Below are 18,997 nucleotides of genomic sequence, written 5' to 3'. Positions count from 1 at the left end.
TTATAGTGTTCATCCATTGCATTCCAAAGAAGTAATGGGGAATGCTATTGATTTGTTTCAAATGAAAGAAGCTAAAGGAAGTCCCATTAGTGTATGGGAAGAAAGTTTGGAAGCTCGTTGTTTTCCACAGTTATTCCCAACAGGTGAAGGTGGACGATATGACGACCGTCCTGTTCAAATTCCTGTATCTGAATATCGGACTTCAAGATTATATGCAGAAGATGCAAGGTTTCGTCAATGCATTCCATATTTGTTCCATCTACTGTTTGAGAGTGACTTGTCTAGACTTTCTTATGCAGTAAACCATATACTGAAAAGTGGAGCACATCTACAAAATGTTTCGGCAAGGGACTTTATGGATAAAGTGAAAATGCAAGACGGTGTTTTGGAATCTCAGCTAATTAATCTCATGGCATGTCAGCGTGGTACTAACGAGTATTGGTACCGTCGTCATGGGGAATTGAAATGTATGCTAAGAAACTTAGGAACTCCTACATAGTTCCTCACTCTTAGCTGTGCTGAGTATGCTTCGGAAGACTTACTTGAATTTCTACGAGAGGCAAATAAAAACATTGAAAATATTGAATACAAGACACCTGGAGAACTGTGCTCTTTGGATCCAGTTAATGTACGCAGATATTTCAATCATAGGTTTGAAGCTATGATGTCTTTTATTACAAACAAAAAAAATCCTCCACTTGGAGAGGTGTTGGATTTCTTTTGGAGAAAGGAGTATCAAGCAAGAGGTGCTCATCACATTCATATGCTGCTATGGATTAAAGATGCTCCAAAATTTGGAACAGATTCAGATGAGAAAGTGATGACTTTCATTGAGCAGTATTCTACATGTGCTGTTCCGAAAAGTACAGAAGAAAACAATTTAAGACATCAAGTTTTACGCTTTCAAACCCATCGTTGTGGGAAATACTGTCATCGTAAATACAAATCCAAGGACAAGTTCTACACGAAATGTCGTTTTGCATTTCCACGTCCAGTAACATCGAAAGGAAGAGTGAATAATTTTATGTCTTCTCTACGACATACTGTGACAAGAAAATCACCCAAAAATACATACAACCTAAGAAGAAATGAGGAGTCCAAATACATAAATGACTACAACCCAGTCATTTTGTCCATGTGGAATGCTAACATGGATATCCAATATGTTGCTGATAACTCTATTGCTGTGGCTAGATATGTGACGTCTTACATCACAAAATCAGAAAAGACGGAACTGAAGGAAATGTGGGTGGAAATTTCACATGAAAAGAGTCTAAGCAAGAAATTATACAGTTACAGTTTGAAGATGTTGTCGCATCGAGAAATTGGATCATACGAATGTTCTGATCGGTTATCATCAGCAAGTCTATATGCCAAATCTAGAACCATCATTTGGGTGAGTCTAGGTCTTGCTACAACACGAAACCGAGTTTTGAAATCTGTACAAGAAATTGAGTATTTGGCGGAGAAAGAACCAGACAGTACAGATATTTTGAAGACAAACATGTTGGATACATACTATCCAAATAGAAGTAGTCATCTTGAGAACGTTTGTCTCTATGAAGTTCTGCAAACCTATACTTTTAAGAGGAACGTCACAGAAGACATCAATAAAGGTGTATATGCTGTAATTGGATGTGAAGGCTGTCTAGTGAAACAAAGAAAAGGACATTTGATTAATCATCGAAAATTGAGATGTGAATCTCCAGAAGAAAGGGAATTTTATTACTTCGGTCTTTTGCAACTCTTTAAGCCTTGGCGTAGAGAAGAGGAACTACTGGGAGATTTTCTTACTTATGAAGAGTCGTTCAATGCAACCAAGGATACCATAGAATGTCCTGTTTTTTCAAATTATCTGCAAATGTTGAACAAGGAAATACAGCAAGAAGCTACAATTGCAGCAGAGATTGCTAGAGACAGTTCTCAAGACAGTCAGAGTTCTGCTTCATTGAGTCAGGATCCACTAGGAGGACCAATTATGCAAAATGAAGCTGCCACTGCCATGGATGAAGTGGAAAGAGCCATGGAACTAGTTCAGGAGGATGTAGTTAACTTAGAAGATTTGGAAAAAGAGCTAAACGTTGACCAGAGGCAAATATATGAGGAAGTCACAGAACACATTGAGCATGGTTTATCTCATGCAAATAAAGAGTGCTCATGTACATCATTTATACCTGTTCGACTGTACGTGAGTGGAGAAGCAGGAACTGGAAAAAGTTTTCTGATTAAAACAATTGCAACGTATCTGCAGAAAAGAACGGAGTCATCGCTGTCTTGTGTTGTTACCGCTCCAACTGGGTTGGCAGCACACAACATTAAAGGGATTACTTTACATCGCGTATTGATGCTGCCAGTAGAACATGATAATAAATTACAATACCACAAGCTATCTGGAGAAGCTTGTTGGGAAGTTTCAAGAGTCCTAAAGAAAATGAAACTTCTTATCATTGATGAAGTAAGCATGGTATCAAATGTAATGCTTGCTTTTGTGCATTTAAGAATGCAAGAAATTCTTAAAACAGAGTATGATGTGTTATTTGGAGGCAAACACATCATCGTTTTTGGAGATCTACTGCAACTAACTCCAGTGAAAGGACAGCCAGTGTTTAAAATGCTTACACATGAAGATACCAGGAAGTGCCTAGGAAGCATTGGAAATGTTAACATATGGTTAAATTTCAAATATGCAGAACTGCTTCAAAACATGCGACAGGCAAAGGATGAAGATTATAAAAATATTCTACAAGATGTAAGAATTGGAAAACTAACTGAGCATGGCAAAGAAGCTTTACATGGACGATTAATTTCAAATTTGTTTCCAAAAGAAAACATTCTCCCAGAGAATATTTTTATGAAAATTCCTGAAAACAAATCTGTTATATGCTTGATGCCAACTCTAAAAGAATGTTCAATCTTCAACAACAAAATGTTAAAGTTGGAACATCAAAAGATTGTGAAACTGGAAGCTATTGATAAAATAGAACATGAAGGAGCAACTATTGTTTTGTCTGAAAAGTTGAAATCAAAATTGGATTCTTTAGGGAAGACAATATCTAAAACTGCTTGTTTGGAAAAGACTCTGTATGCATCTTTAAATTGACGTATAATTTAACGACGTAATTTACATGTGGAAAGAGGTTTAGTAAATGGAGCAATGGGTCATGTTGTTGATTTTGTGAATTACCGAAATAGAGATGGAATTGAATTTATTAAAATTAAATTTGATGGTATTGAAGAAGTACAACAAATAAGTCGTTGTTCTGCCCGATTTTCTTATGTCACAATGATGTCATCAGTGATGTCACTGACCATGTCTTGAATGATGTAATATGTGACATCATCAGCAGTGGATTGCGGGCGCGTGAGTTATAGTGAGTCCAACTAACTATAACGTGGGAATTTCAATGGTTTTGTATGAGTAAAATGTTTAGCTAACTATAACTGGTGTGAAACCTATGGTTTTTTCAGTGAATTTCAAAGGTTTTTTAAATGCTAATTCCTAACTATAACGATTGTGAAACCAATGGTTTTTTCAGTGAATATAAATATATATATACATCTATCTATATATCTATAGCTATATACATATATATAAATAATATATCTATCTATATATATCTCTATCTATCTATATATGTACAGCTATATACATATATCACCCAAAATTCATCCAAGAACTAAAGCGCACCCCACACCAGAATACTTTACAAAAGCTTTTATGGTTGCAGGAGCAATGATTGAACATTCATGTCAAGAATCATTTTTTGCACCTTACGCATTTCAAGGCTCCTGCCTCTTGATCACAGGCATCCTTGGCAAACCGGAATATTAATCTTTAAATTGGGCTCACGGAACAAACCCACTGAAGGGTGAAAATCAATTAGAAGCACTACAAATACCAGAGTGCCCGGCGGAAATAAGCTCACTGACGAGATCCCACTGGAGGGAATAAAATGCAGAGACTTTGTGTATTCTGGTTTGCCAAGGATGCCTGTCGCAGTGATAAGTGCCCCGTATGAAGGAGTGAATAATTGAGCACTACGACTCCCATAAGCCCTGTGGATCACCAAATGGGGGCGTGACATTTAAAATATTTTTGGGAGCGGTTTGTTTGCCGCCACAGCACGAACTTTGTGAGTGCGTCTCTATTAGGGGTACCATTTGATTGCATCTTGAGGTGGAGGCCCATCCGCCGAGTACGCACCACCCCAGGACTACGAGGGGGCCACGAGGCTTGGATACACCAGCCTCTTAGTGGAACAGCAGCGCAGGATTTAGGACATGAACTCATGTTTGGGGCTCACTTTGGGCTTTATGGTTTTTGGAAGCGAGAGCAGGAAACCTGCTCTCACTTCCAAAAACCAAAGCAGGTTACTTTTGCACAAAAGAAGCTGCATGTCAGGAGCTCCCCTTGTGCAAAAGCAATGATGGCTCCAGCAGGAGGTGGGGTGCCGTCAGGGAGGAGCCACCTATCTCGTGATACTTCGAAGACTCTTCCAGGACAACAATGTGCAATCATCCGGACCCAACACTAGGCGGCTATCTATGCACAGATATGAATTCAGCAGCCCACATGCCTCGAACCGATGGATTAAACCCAGATCTGTGACTGGGGTGAATGTTTTGCCATTGTGCAACATTCCGTCCATCATTTGTGTGTTTTGCTGTTCACCCTATGTGGGAATGGTATGCCCATACGTGGGTCCCTTGCTCACTAAGCCACTGGAGTCAAGCTATCCTGGCTGAAGACGGCTGATAGCCAGAAACCGGTCCTAGGATGCTTGATTCCGGTCCAGGGAAGACATGGCTTGGCAGTTCGGATTGGACTGTTCCCATAAGGCACAGGGTCAAGACTGATCAGCATATGGCCATGTCTTAACTGGGGTGGCTTGGTGAGAAAAATAACAGTGGATTAAACCCAGATCTGTAACTGGGGGTGAATGTTTTGCCATTGTGCAACATTCCATCCATCATCTTGTGTGTTTTTCTGTTCACCCTATGTGGAAAGGGTATGCCCAGACGTGGGTCCCGTGCTCACTAAGTCACTGGAGTCAAGCTGTCCTGGCTGAAGACGGCTGATAGCCAGAAACCGGTGCTAGGATGCTTGATTCCAGTCCAGGGAAGACATGGCAAGGGCAGTGCGGAATGGACTGTTCCCATGAGGCACAGGGTCAAGACTGATTTGCACATGACCATGTCTGAACTGGGGTGGCTTGGTGAGCAAAATAACGATGGATTAAACCCAGATCTGTGACTGGGAGTGAATGTTTTGCCATTGTGCAACATTCCGTCCATCGTCTTGTGTGTTTTGCTGTTCACACTATGTGGGAAGGGTTTGCGCAGACGTGGGTCCCGTGCTCACTAAGCCACTGGAGTCAAGCTATCCTGGCTGAAGACGGCTGATAGCCAGAAACCGGTCCTAGGATGCTTGATTCCGGTCTAGGGAAGACAGGCAGTTCGGACTGGAATGTTCCCATGAGGCAGAGGGTCAAGACTGATTTGCATATGCCCATGTCTGAACTGGGGTGGCTTGGTGAGCAAAATAATGATGGATTAAACCCAGATCTGTGACTGGGGGTGAATGTTTTGCCATTGTGCAACATTCCGTCCATCATCTTGTGTGTTTTGCTAACTATAACTCGCACCAACGCAATGTACTGCTGATGACGTCACATATTACATCATTCATGACAGGTGTGAAATGCTTCCCAGGAGGAAATAATAAGCTGACCTGAATGGGTAGAGATGACTACTCTGAACCCTGCTGAATATGCAGGGTGGAAGCTGTGCGCTTCCTTTTTGACATTACAGTCTCAAATCCTGTTTGAAAAGTCAGCTGGGTTTACATATAACACTTTTGGGCACACTTGAAAGGCGAAATGCAGAGAACAGGATGGCAAGACAGTTCCTGCTTACTCGCTGTATGGTTGCTGTTGAACCCTGCTTTTTATCACCAGACTTCTGTCTCTGGGTTGGACATATAACAGTGGGACGCACTTGTAAGGAAGGCAGGATGGCAAACCAGTTCTTGTGTTTCCACTATCTGGTTGCTGGAAAACCCTACAAACATCTATCTCTGGATTCATAGTGGGTACAGTCACTGCCTCAAACTGGATTTTAGTATTAGTTATGGGAGAACACTAGGATATAGTATATTCCCCACACACACCACAGCCCTCAGAGCCAAAGATGAGTGTAGCCGGAGACTTTCATAATCTAAAAAAAAAAGGCCCAAAGTGGTTAGGGTTGGCCACAGGCACTTTCACTCCGTTGGTTAGGGTGCGCCAGGAGTCATTTCCACCCACTAGCTCATGCCAGGCATACATTTGGCATCTCCAGGCACCCACTTCTGAACATTTCCAGGACCTTTGGAAAACAGAAGAAAACTGTATCTGCTGTCTGTGACCTGAAAGGAGCTTTTGAAGCTGCTCCCTCGGGTACTCACGACAAAGAAGTGGATGCCAAGGGTTATAAGGCGGACCTCCTGTTCAAGCGACAGGAGCAAGAGGCCTTTCTTGTAACTGCCCAGCTGACCATTGGCAACATGACAGGAACTGGGCCATCTAGTTAGCCTCTGCCTGACACACTGTGAGTTTTTAGCTGCCTCCTCCGGGGATCCTGGGGGGCTTTAGAAGTGTGTTTCTGTGGTGAATTGGGACTTAACGAGTACTTAGGGCCTGATTTAGAGTTTTGCAGAAACAGGACTCTGTCACAGATTTGGCAGAGTACACTCCTCGGCAACCTGAAGGTTTGCTTGCCCCATTTACAGTCAAATGGACCTTCAGTATGTCGATAGCAGTGACTACTCCGTCTCTGATGATGACATACACCTCCAACTGCATGAGGGAGTAAGGGCTGTCAAAGGTTTTGCCATTCGTCCACCTGCCCTATTTAGAGTGGGTGAACAAATGACAAGTTTTCACTGTCTGTCACCGCAAGGTAAAACCTGGTGATAAGGGGCAATGAAAACTCTAAAATGACCCACATGCCTTAAGAGAAAACTTCCATGGTGAGGAGGGTAATTTTTTTTTTTTCAAAATAAAAATACAGCTTTGGAATGTTGTTTTTGAAAATAATGTTTTCAAAAATTAACAGTGTGCTGTACGGCTCCTTCACATTGATAGAGCCGTCTGTCAAACTTTCAATACATTGACAGACACCGCCATGATGGCAGTTCCTGCATATGCAAGAGTTTTCCATCGGGCCGGTGGACATCTCTAAGTTTGCTAGGCTAGTACTTCCCCTAGGAGATGGAGTACTTCACTACGTTGCCTGATCGAATAAATCCTGTCCACCAGATTTTAAATGGGCCAAAATCAGAAGGTAAAACCTTTAACTAGGACGAATCAGGTTGCTGTATCGGACCTGCGCTCCATTTCAGTCAGCCTGAAATTGCATGTAGGTCCCAGTCTATCATGGCCTTCAACTGTTATAGGCACTTTGTGCTTTTTGGCACTATTCCTACTTAAAACTTTCAAAATTCATATGTCCAAATCCCCTTATTGGAATTTCGTCATTTTGTATTCTTACATTTTACTCTACATGTCTAATGCGGTTTGGGAATTTTATTCGGCTGTATTTCAACTTTATTACTGTTTTGGAATTGTATAAATACTTTAAACATTGTCCTAGGTTAAGTCTCTTTTCTCTGTGTCACAGCTACCAGGAAGGTGAGCTCAGGTTAATTTAATGACTTTGAGGGTTCACCCTGACAAGGATTGTGATTATTCCTTGAGCTGAGTAGTCACCCACCACAAATAATAATCTAATTTATTATAGTTGCAAATTACGTTTCTCCACTTTGACCATATCATAGTGCAGAATCCTACATTGCAACTATTAAGAAACAATTCACCTATGCATTTACACCTTTTTCAAAGCTTTTACAGAAAGAAATTATTTCCTACCTGGTATGGTTCCATTGATGTACCCATTTATTGCGTACATTGCTGATCCTTGTTCAAAAGATGCAGATTTTTGCCAGCTTTTACTTTCATCAAAAACTGAAAACATGAGCACAAATTCTCGGTCAAATAGTTTCTGTGATCCATCACTATTCAGGCTTCCTAGGCAGGAAAAACAAAAAGAACAAAAAAAATTCAAACAACTGAGCCAAAAAGACGTACTTCATGAGTCTGTTTCTACATGATTTTACCTTTAGTCATTTTTAAATTTTTTCCATACGTAGGTTCCATCTCCGTTAAGTCTGCAACACAAATATCATGAGTGGTGTTGGTTTGTGAAGGCAACTCTGGTACTATGATCTTTTTCGGTATCGTAGCTTAAATGTTTCTGTGAATGTGCTCTGTCCCTTTCATGTCTGGCACTTCTTGAACCAAGAAAGGGAACAGTAGTCCTATCCTCATAGGTTGGAACATAGGTGCCCTTTAGAATTCTTGTACCTCCTTTCTTTCCTGCCCAGTGTTTGTCTCTCACTCCATGCACACACTCCCTTTCCTTTCCTGCCCAGTGCTTGTATCCCACTCCATGGACAGTTTGTTTCCAACTGAGGGCTTAGGTTGTAAATTCAGGAACTTTTCCCCATAGGTTTACTACTTTTCATGGGCACTGAATTCAGCACTTTAGGAATTCATTAACGATTCTAAGAGTTCTTCTGCACACCTCCGGCAGACATGGGTTACCAGGAGAACTCCTAGAAAGCAGCAGCGGCTGCTGCCAATCCGACTTGCGGAGGCAGCATGGGGATTTTTTTTTTTTTAAAGTGTTCATACTTACCTTTCAAGGCCGGCCGGAGTTCTTCTGCTCTCTCGCACACCCGCGCTCTTCTTCTCCCTCGTCGTACTGTGCCTCACAGCTCCTGGCATTAAAATACCCAGGAGTATAGGCTCCCAGACCCCACTCAATCCTAGTGCTTCTCCCAGCATGATAGAAGCACTGGGATGGAGCAGAGCGGAACAGTTTAACGCTCTGGGGGGACAGGGAGCCTGTGCCCTGAGCACCTATGATATCTCCCAGCACCAGCCTGGAGATATCAAAATGCGCATGTCGGTTTGGCCGGCAGTGGAGGGCCGACCAAAGCTACATGTGCACTTTCAGTGGTACTATTACTCCCCCCCCCTGCTGATGCAGGACATGGCCCCGCCCTGCCCCAGACTTGCGGTTGCTGACTCGAAGTGAAAAATAAAATGACAATACAATTGTTTTATTGTCATTTAATTTTTGTTCTGTGTGCTGGCATTTCACCAGTGGGGAGACGCTCCTCCGCCATAGCGGAGGAGCTGCATTACAAACTACATGTGAGGGGTTGTTTGCATGCACAGTAGTACTTGTGTGCATGCGAAGGGCTGTTTCCATGCACAAGAAGGACTATGGGTACAACTACGCATGCAAAATGTCTTTGCATGTGTGCAACTGAAGTTTTTTCATATTATTTCTCCACAGAGGAAATAGTGTTCCCTCAGGTATAAACACTTCCTCTACACCCCCACTATTTGTAAGGTTGTCCATGCTCGTTGTCGCCGTGGAAATGGATTTTCCTTCTGCCCTTCACAGGAATAGATATCTGACGGTTCTCAGGGGTACAATAGGTCAGGAAAAAGTCTGTGTACATCCAAAACGAAGCATATTTGCTGGTGTACAGGGCTTTCCCTCCATGGAATGTGTGCTCTCTTCCTTTATGTCATTTGCTCATACACAAATGTTTGAGTATAAAATCGCCTTCTGTGATATGCAAAAGTGTTTTCACAAGCAAATAACCAGAGTAAGCAAAGCTTAGAGGTAAAAATAGCTTTGTGAAACAGGCCTTTCAATGTGTGTCCAGATCTTTCCATATGAATTTACTGCACAGTGATGTACACATTCCCTGCCAAGGACATGCTTCTGACCCATATCTGCACAATCATTATCTGAACAGAGTTTTGTATCCAAACACTAGGTGTATACTGCATAACGACTGACTGCCTGCTGAGCGAAGGACCTCGGTTACTCACAAAGGAACGCATGGGTCTTTCCATATGTGGCTGCTAAGAACAACAGAGGCCAATAGAAGTTCAGGACTTTTTCAGCCATTTTAATTTGTGACAAGTGTTCGTTACTCCCCTCCTAAGGATGGTCACAGTGTAATGAAAGGTAACTCTGCCTTGCCCTGAAGAAGATCCCATTCCCCCCAAAGAGACAAAAGGGAATATTCCTGAGATGAGAGGCGTCATAAGTATAAGTTACCTTTTTTGCATATCAGCAAAGCTCCAATCAGTCCTGAATTATAATCCTTCACCATGTTCTCATGAGAGTAGTAGCTGTACGTGAGACAAACAGGGTCCTCTTCTCTAGGACCAATATCCTCTGAGATATCCCACACGTAGGTGTACTCTTGGCCTGGCAGCACTGTGTCATCCTTTTTGTCTTCAGGAAATGTGTTGTCTGCATAAAGTGATCCTGAAAAAATAAAACATTAACAAGTGTTGACAACGTCTACAAGTCTGCTTTTTAAAACAAAAATCCTCTTCATTGATTGGCATTTGTTTTTTGTTGAGCATCTATCTGACTCAGTGGACGCACGACTGGGCTAATGGGTGGACTAAAAGACTGATGAGTGCTGGTGTGAAAGAACTAATATGTTCCGAAGCATCATCGTCAAAAGGTTTACTATCCAAATCTGGAGAGATAGACAGTCACTGTTAGAATGGCTGTTTTTGTTAACACGCCCCCTATCTGCCAGTTCCAAAATCAAGAAAAAATATAAAGGTATCACACCTGGAACTATTGCTGCTTTCCTCTTACTGCAAACGGAAGACAGTTTCGCTAGTCTATCCAACACGAATGAGTAAATTAACAGGTGCACATATGAACAGAATTTGGTAGCAAACATGTTTTCCTAGCCTGTATATTTTTACCAGGCGGAGTGATCTGGATAACAATTCTTGAGATAATGCAAGATAGCTTAGAGATCTTTGCTTTTTACATCATCATTTTCTTATATTTCTCATAAACGTCAGTTAAATAGTTAGAAATATCACTGCACTTTTAAGGTCATCCAGATACTCAAAAAGACGGATTAGTATTACTAATTTCTACGCAGTAGATAAACATAAAATTGAGCAATCTCTCAAAATTATTTTCATATTGCAAATTAGCCATGTTTCGTGAAAAGGCATTCAGTTAATACCCGGAAACCCGTTGTTGCTGGAGAGGTCCTGCATCAGCACCTAAAGATTCACTTGGCCACTCGTTACAAGTCATCTGCATCATTTTGAAAGTATAATCATAAGTTTAAAAATGACCAATCTCACATGAGTGAAACATATTCGTTTCGGGTATTTAGGTTTGATACTGACAAATATACATATATACACATAGATTGTTAGGTTAACTTAAAAAATCTTTTTATTTCAAGACAGGAGGCTCTATCATGCAGGCTTTCTTCCTGCTTCATTTTGTACAGCACTTACAAGAACATGACAGCGCCCAAAAACGTGCTCCCCTAGGCTGGACGTTTGTAATGCAAAGGACATCTTCACCTACAAATAGTAGTAGCCATAAATCTTTTCCTCATTTCTTGCTGCTGCAAATATGTGCATTACAAAAAGCAGTTTTTCAACATTAGATTGTAATGTACTGTAAATGTATTGTTTGTTTGGGGCTTAAACTGAAATCTTGACTTCTTTAGGTCAATGTCACACAGGTGTTTGTTTACTTTGAAGGCTCTTTTGCAAATAGTTACTTTGTTTTGAGTCTATTTCACAAAAGCTTCTTTGTGCGATAATTTACTTTGTTTCAGGTTCTGTGGCTGATTTGTATATTTAAGGCCATGTGTGAGCAATTACATTGTAGCAGCATAAGGCTGCTGGTGAGTTTTGCCTGCATTTATTTCATGGTAAAACACATTATATGTGCTACAAGGGGACGTGGGGACGTGTTTATGAAAGCAGCAGCCTGGATTTATGAGAATGCCATTTACAGTAACACATTTTTTTTCTGTGTGCTTGTTTTAATACATTATACCTTTTTCAAAGAATATATTGTGGCGATTAATTGCCTGTTGTTTGCTGCTTAAAATTGTTGACAGCAGTGTTAATAATGAGGAGGATGACGTTTTTAATTAAACCTTTGTGAAGTATGAGACAATTTAGTTTCAAATGTTATTCCTAAAGTGATCTCTTCATAATTTAGACGTGTTGCCACAGGTATAGAAAATTCTGTGGAGGATGATTTTACAAGCTCTTTAACTCCTGGGAATAGCAGGTTATATTCACAGCAAGGGGAATTATATAGCCATGGCAGCAATAACATGATGAAAAAAATTATGTTTCACCTTATGGGTATGAGGGAGATGAATGTGGTGGAGGTTAAATTCTGCAGGAAGATAATGACTTGATATCCACGTGGCAAAATTTTATTGTGGGTAATGTGGGAGGCACAAGTAAGAGGCCCACAGATGATTTATGTTCACAGACTTTTGATGAATAATATGGCAATTATTAAGATAATGTTGATGATGGTAGTAATGTCCTGAAAAAGATGGAAACTGGTGATAAGACTCATATTGTTATTTTGGATAAATGTGGTCCTACCATCTTTGTGACAGGGCTCATTCAGCATCCAAATTCAGGAGAGTGGTCTTCTCTGCTGGTTATTGATAAATACATTAGTTACAAGACAAAAAGGTCAGTGGACAGGAGAGTTGGATCTAATATGAGGGTGTGTGCCCAAGGACAATAATAATATCTGTGAAAGCTGTAGAGTACAACAATATAAGAAAGATACAAGAGTTCCAGCTGACATAAAACAGTGTACAATACTTCTATATGCAACATGAATATGAGTACAAAGAGCTTCCAAAGTCTTTCGATACATGTTCGACTTAGTCAAAGAATAGAAAATGGCATCAGGAGACTCATCCATGCCCGATACATGTTAGAGGGACAGCCAACACGTGTTTTGATAGCAACTGACAAGTTACAGATTAGAAAATGCAACAAAGGGCTGGAAATAGAACAGCTACTTTCTAGTTGAAAGTCCACTAAGTACTGAGGTGTGCTATTCATTATATTAAATCATGAAACTAAGCAACCAATTCCTGTTGCGATTGCATACAAAAATAGTAGGACGTCATCCAACTGTATTAGAATGGTATGCAAGACAGTCCAGGGTTGTAAGAATCCCAAGCCAAACCGAGCAGTGTAGTTGCAGTAGTTCAGCTGGAAACATGTATTTGTCTTATTTTGTTGTATTCTAAAACATTGGCCTTGTTGATATATATATATACTTTATTGATCAATTGAAGTTCATACTTGAATAAATGTTACTACTTTCAGAGCCTTGGTTGCTATATATTTCAAAGTGGGTGCTCCAGACACAGCCGATTCTTTCAGATTTTGATTAACAACTTCCATCTTTGACACTCTGTCATAGCAGGAGTGAAGTCTGTTGCGGCACCTTCCCTCACTTGATTATTATATAATACTGACCATATTTAGTGGGGAGAATTGTGTGGCTATTTTGTTCCCACTGCTACTATATTGATAGGTAATATCTGAGAAAGCAGCCATAGTAACAGAATTGGATGCTAAAATTGTAAAATATTTAAGCAAAGGTGGGAAGGACCCTAAAAGGATGTGGATAAGGGATGAGCCTCATGCCAAGATAAATGATTGAATACCCTGGGTCTTCTTTCCTGTATTTTGCGTGCTACTGAAGAGGAGAAGTCAGGGTGTCAATTGGGCCCAGAAACCATTTCTGATTGGGGCCAAAGGGTGATCTACTTTCTTGGGAATGCAAATGCTGGGGGTTCATTTGAAGGGACTGTTGTTGTATATTGATCCCAAACTTGGGGACTCGCAGGCTCAGATATTAACACAGATTCTCAAGGGTCCCTATTTGAGGATCAATTTTTTAAAGAAATTGTGTGGTACAGTCAGACCTTTGCCTCTTTGGGCAAGGCACAATAATCCCTGCCCCGTGTTTTTAGACAGGTCTCTCACAGGGCTGGTGGATATGATGGTAGTTTCGCCTACTGGGGGGGACTTCTACAGACCGTTTTACCACGAGCAGTATGAAATAATATTCCTATAAAGAAGAAGGAGAGGATGTTTGTCATCATCAAAGGTTAAGCAAAGCGGGGGAAGTGGAACTCAAGGTAAGTGTAATGTCCCCTCCTCTGACAGAAGGAGGAAGGTTAGCTCTTTTTATTCAACAGCAAGGTTTAATATCAAAAGGCCAATGGGTATTCAAATAGGATTCTATTTAATCCCAATACAGACCAGGTTGCCTTTGCCAATACATTTTTCTCATGAAGATTAGAATCTAGTCACCGCAGAGGCACAGGAGTTGTTATAGAAGTGGGGCTATAGAACCATGTTGTTTACACCCTAAGAGTTTCATCAGCAACATCTTGCTAGTACAAAAAAAGAACAAAACAATGTGGCTAGTAATACATTTGAGGGAGCTCACCGATTTGTTGTGTATTGCCATTGCAAAACGAAGACTAACATATGCCTGAGAGAAATGTTTCTTTCTGGGGGACTGGAAGGTGTGTCTGTTGCCAGCAGCAAAGTTAAAGGTGATAAAGGAGTTGAGGGTGTCATTGTTAAAACATCAGATTTCTCTCCTCCCGATGGTGAGGCTTGTTGGCCTGCTCTCGTCCTCAATTCGGGTGCGTTTTCTAGGACCCCTTCATTACAGGGCTCTCCAGCAGATGAAGATACATCACCTTCCAAAAGTTCTAGAATACTCGCAATTTGCCCCCTTTAGACTAGGCGTCAAAAGAGGAGCTAATGGGGTGGCTAAGACAGTCATGTGGACAAAAAAATGGGTGAGCCATCTTTACCACATATCTTGATCATGTCTTAGAATTAGATGCAAATCTGGAGGGCTAGGCGCAAGATGTGGTAGTTACTCGACTGGAAGAGGATGTTCCAGGAAGGAATTTCTAATGCACATACGTTTTTTAGAGATTCTTGTAGGCTCATTTTGCAGTCTAGAACTTTACAAATATGTGACACTCCTTCACATGGACAACATGACAGCAGTCAGATACATGAAGCGACTGGGAGGAACAAGGTCAAAGCTATTAGCGGGTCTGGCACAGTCCCTTTGGGAATGTATTCTAAAGAAAAATATCCCTGGGTGCAGAATACCTTCCGGGACCGAGCAATGCTTGGTAAAAGGGCTCTCTCTCTTTTATATATATCCTTAGCAGTGGGACAGAATGCTTATAGAACTGTTAATGGACATAAAACAGCTACATCAGCAGACCATTGGAAAGTTGAAGATAAACTGTTTGGGTAGGACCTTCTGGTCTGTAAATTATTGAACGGTATCAGGTATACATATCCATGTAAGCTAATTTGTTCTACATTTTGGGTTTTAAAGGTGGTTCTACAGCTTTTTCTATCATGGGAGGACAATGAAATGTTATTCTTCAACCTATTGTCAGCAAAATGGATAATGTTGTTATGTTTGGTTTATTTTCAAAGGGTATCAGATGTTAGAAAGCTATATATTTCTATGGTGCATTTTTCTCCAGTGGGAGTTCATTTACCAATATCAAGATGTACCAAAAATTCTTCTTCTTCCATTAAATTCATTGCCTTTCTGCTACAATCTATGTTGTGTGTGGTCAGATGTCTCAAGCAGTATGTACACGTAACAGAGAGTTTGAGGACATCTGATCTGCAAATTTTGACTGCTTTTCAGAAGACATTTAAGACTTGTCTTTTAATTGTAGTCAGTGGGTTAAAAGTGTAGGGGTCTTGGCAGGGGTGGACATAGATTGTTCTGGGTCCCACAATACAAAGGGTGCAATGGCTTCTAAGGTTATTTCGGTTTGGGGAAATTTTTGCGAATATTGTGATTGATCAAATGCGGATTATTAAAGGTTATCTACATTTTGTTCGTTCTTTTGCAAAGCTACATAGCATGCAGCTTTAGAAGGTATGCAAAAGATTTGAACCTGCATAACAGAGCCTCCTGTTTCGAACTAAAATTGCAGATTCTCCTAGATAATATTGAAGGAGAGTTTTGATTTTAGCAAAGGCAAATGAGGTGCATGTAATGCCACCTCTATTTGTTAGCCCCCCCTTTGGCTGATGGTAATACATGTGTTTGATTACTTTTAGTGCCAATCTCAAATGACCAAAGCAAATAGATTCTAGCTGTTTCTTTATTTTCTGTTACTGTTTGTCAATTTTCTTTTTGTTCATCGACTAAAGACTCTGACCCATCAAGAAAAGAGAAAATGGTGAATGGGCAACTGCTATTTATAGATAGGGATACCTTTTGTTTGTGTTAATAACTTCCTGACCAGGGTAGCATGATTATGGGAGTTGGACTGTTTTTTAAGTGCTGTACAAAATAAAGCAAGAAAAGAGACTACATATTATTCACCTGCTTTATCTTTAATATAATCAGAACTCTCCTTCAATATGAGCAAGGAGAATCTGCAATTCTCTATGCAAGCGCCCTTGAACAAAAGCGTGTTAATGCTTCACGATTTCAGCAAATCTCATGATTTGTACATCTAGCAGCAGTTGGGCTTCATATGAATCATATCAATGTAGCCTTTAATAGGCTATTACGCCTTACCAAGACTACACATCCAGCTATGTATTATATGTTTTAGGAAGTCTGCATTGTAAGAAGATCAGACTGCTCTAAAGCCATGTGATAATATCATCAGTTTTTTTAACGGAAACATTTCCGAGGCTTGAGAAGGCTACTGAATGCTGCAAGCAAACCCATCCGAAGTCCAAGGTGAAAATAGATGCTTGTTCGCCATTGTTCTTGAATGCAGACAATTACTGAAATTTGAGACTATTTTATGTTTTATCCCAGTGCATCTGAACCTGTGGTCCAAGGATCCCTGGTGGTCAGCGAACCCTACTCAAAGGGTCTGCAACAGTTTTACAAAATTAAATATTAATAAAAGGAATAAATAATTGAGTATATACAAATAAAGAAGCAAAGTTGAAAATTTAAACTTTTTCTATATTTGATTAAACAAAATATTTCAATATTTGACCATGTGTACGTGTATACTTATTTTTGTGCTTTTGTGTATTAGTTTGAGGTTCAAATCATAGAAACTGCCTAGGCCAGAGATCCTCGACTTCCAAAAATGAGTCAGTGGGGGTATCTGGAATCCCTAATCATTTAGTGGGGGACCACAGAACTCAAAAGGTTAACAATGACTGGTCTATCCAATGTTCAGAATTCAAACATTTTATTTTTGATTTTGTTTCGATAGGCTTTAGGGGTGAAATGAATACTTTTGATGTTGCATCTTACAAATTATGCAGGAGGGAACATTCCCATAGCTAGTCAATGGTGTAGAGGGCAATAGTGAGCAAGTGCAGCATCACCGGTTGCCCATGCTTGTGAGGGGTCCCTTTAACTCGATTACTAGCTGTTGTTTTGAACTACCAAACCTGAGGATTGGGGAGCCTGGTTACATGTTTTGCTTCATGGCCCATTTTACCTTTTCTAAGCCATTGACCCACCTCGCAGACCAGTAAAGTGAAAACTCCAATAAACATTTCATGATATCAGATACAGTGTCTGACAAGCAAGGTAACAAAACTGGATGAAACACACCAGTCACGTGTCTAGAAACTACTGAAAGGTGCAACCAGAACCCAGAAAACAGCAAATAAGGATGCCAACCACGGGTATACACAAAGACTACAGTTTCACTACTCTCAGCTAGCTTGGCAAAGGGGGTGGGGTATTTTTGTGACTTGCTCTACAGAGAAGGATCCAACGTCGTATCTATATGATATAAAATTGGAAGAGGGTTTTCGGTTTTTGATCTTTAAACTGTCCACTTGGTCAGGTTACTAGTTGTTTTAATCTTCTAGCAATCGCCCGGCTGGGCCTTAATTGTTGTGCATGACTTGTTTTTGATGTAACCCCCACACTAGAATTATCTGTTCAAGAACCTTCTAGAATGGCACTCCCTGTTTTTCTATCTATTGTTCGGTAATTTTCAGGCCTATGGCTTGACGACTTCATTAAGACTGAAAGTCTGAAATTTCAAACAGGAGAATTTTTGTATCTTATTTTTCGAGGGCTGGCTTTCACTTGTTGATGTATTTGCTGCTTGGGGTCCCAAAAAGAAGGGGGTCATTGCTGACAGAGGAAAACCAGCTGTGACCAGTACTTCCAGAGTCGTTCTGCCAATTCTGATCTATTCTTCCACGTGCTCTACAAATATCAGGAAGCTAAAAATATTCCTCAGCCCAAATGATACACATTAATAGATTTGATTTTAACACCCGCCACTAACGGTAGAAAATCTTCATTTCACACATCGGGGACCCGAGACTTAAAGCCTACAAAGAGTTTCTTATATGCAAACACTCAGTAGTACATACAAATTAATATATGGCACCTGCGGATCATTTCGAAACAAGATAAAAGGTACTCTAATGAAAATTTCCCTTTTCAGAAAAATTGCATTTCTTTTATCAACGTGATCAAAGTATTTAATGTTACTGTCCAAGTACCGGGCTGGAAACACTTGCATATCCTTTGAATTTCAAGTGATGTCCTAACTGAATGTTTCATTTATCAGTTTATTTTCCTATTTGCAAATTGTGTTTAAAAAAGCAAATTCATTTTTTGGGACACTATGTGAGAGAGCTTTGATTCTCTTGAGCACTGGACCGTCGTGGGCAGGTAATTTTTTATATACTGCAAATGACGTCTGGATTTACATTTGTCTTATGAATGAAAGATAACATGTACTATAAACACCTGCAATTCAGGGATAAACACACAGTATGATGTTGTGGTGCAGCTGACTTAGGATCTCATTTAAAGTTCAAAGGAGCAGGACACCACTGTAAATCAGCGGTACTCCGTACTGTTTACAGTGGGGGTGCTCTTTGTTTACACTGGCTTCTCCAGTGTAAACCTTTGCCCTGGTGGCCACCCGGAAAGAAGCATCATAGAGACAGCCTCCCCAGCTTAGTAAGTGCAATATTATTGTCACTCAATTTTCATGGCCAACTCCCTGCTTGTTTGGCCCATTTGTTTTGAG

At 40.5% G+C, this 18,997-nt stretch overlaps 1 protein-coding gene across 1 annotated transcript in view; it reads right to left on the bottom strand.

Annotated features, from left to right (window-relative positions):
- The window catches only part of F5 (coagulation factor V), a 711,267-nt gene that overhangs the window by 552,753 nt on the left and 139,517 nt on the right, over window positions 1–18,997 (bottom strand). The window contains exons 4-5 of the mRNA XM_078658317.1: window positions 10,183–10,395; window positions 7,908–8,066 (exon numbers count right to left, since the gene is read on the bottom strand). Of these exons, the coding sequence (XP_078514443.1) occupies window positions 7,908–8,066; window positions 10,183–10,395 (372 nt within the window). The remainder of the gene's footprint in view (window positions 1–7,907; window positions 8,067–10,182; window positions 10,396–18,997) is intronic.

The sequence above is a fragment of the Lissotriton helveticus genome, chromosome 8 (assembly GCF_964261635.1).
Source record: "Lissotriton helveticus chromosome 8, aLisHel1.1, whole genome shotgun sequence".
In the NCBI taxonomy this organism is placed as follows: Eukaryota; Metazoa; Chordata; class Amphibia; order Caudata; family Salamandridae; genus Lissotriton; species Lissotriton helveticus.
The sequence above is the reverse complement of the archived record's forward strand: the minus strand, read 5'-3'. Positions and strand labels throughout refer to the sequence as shown.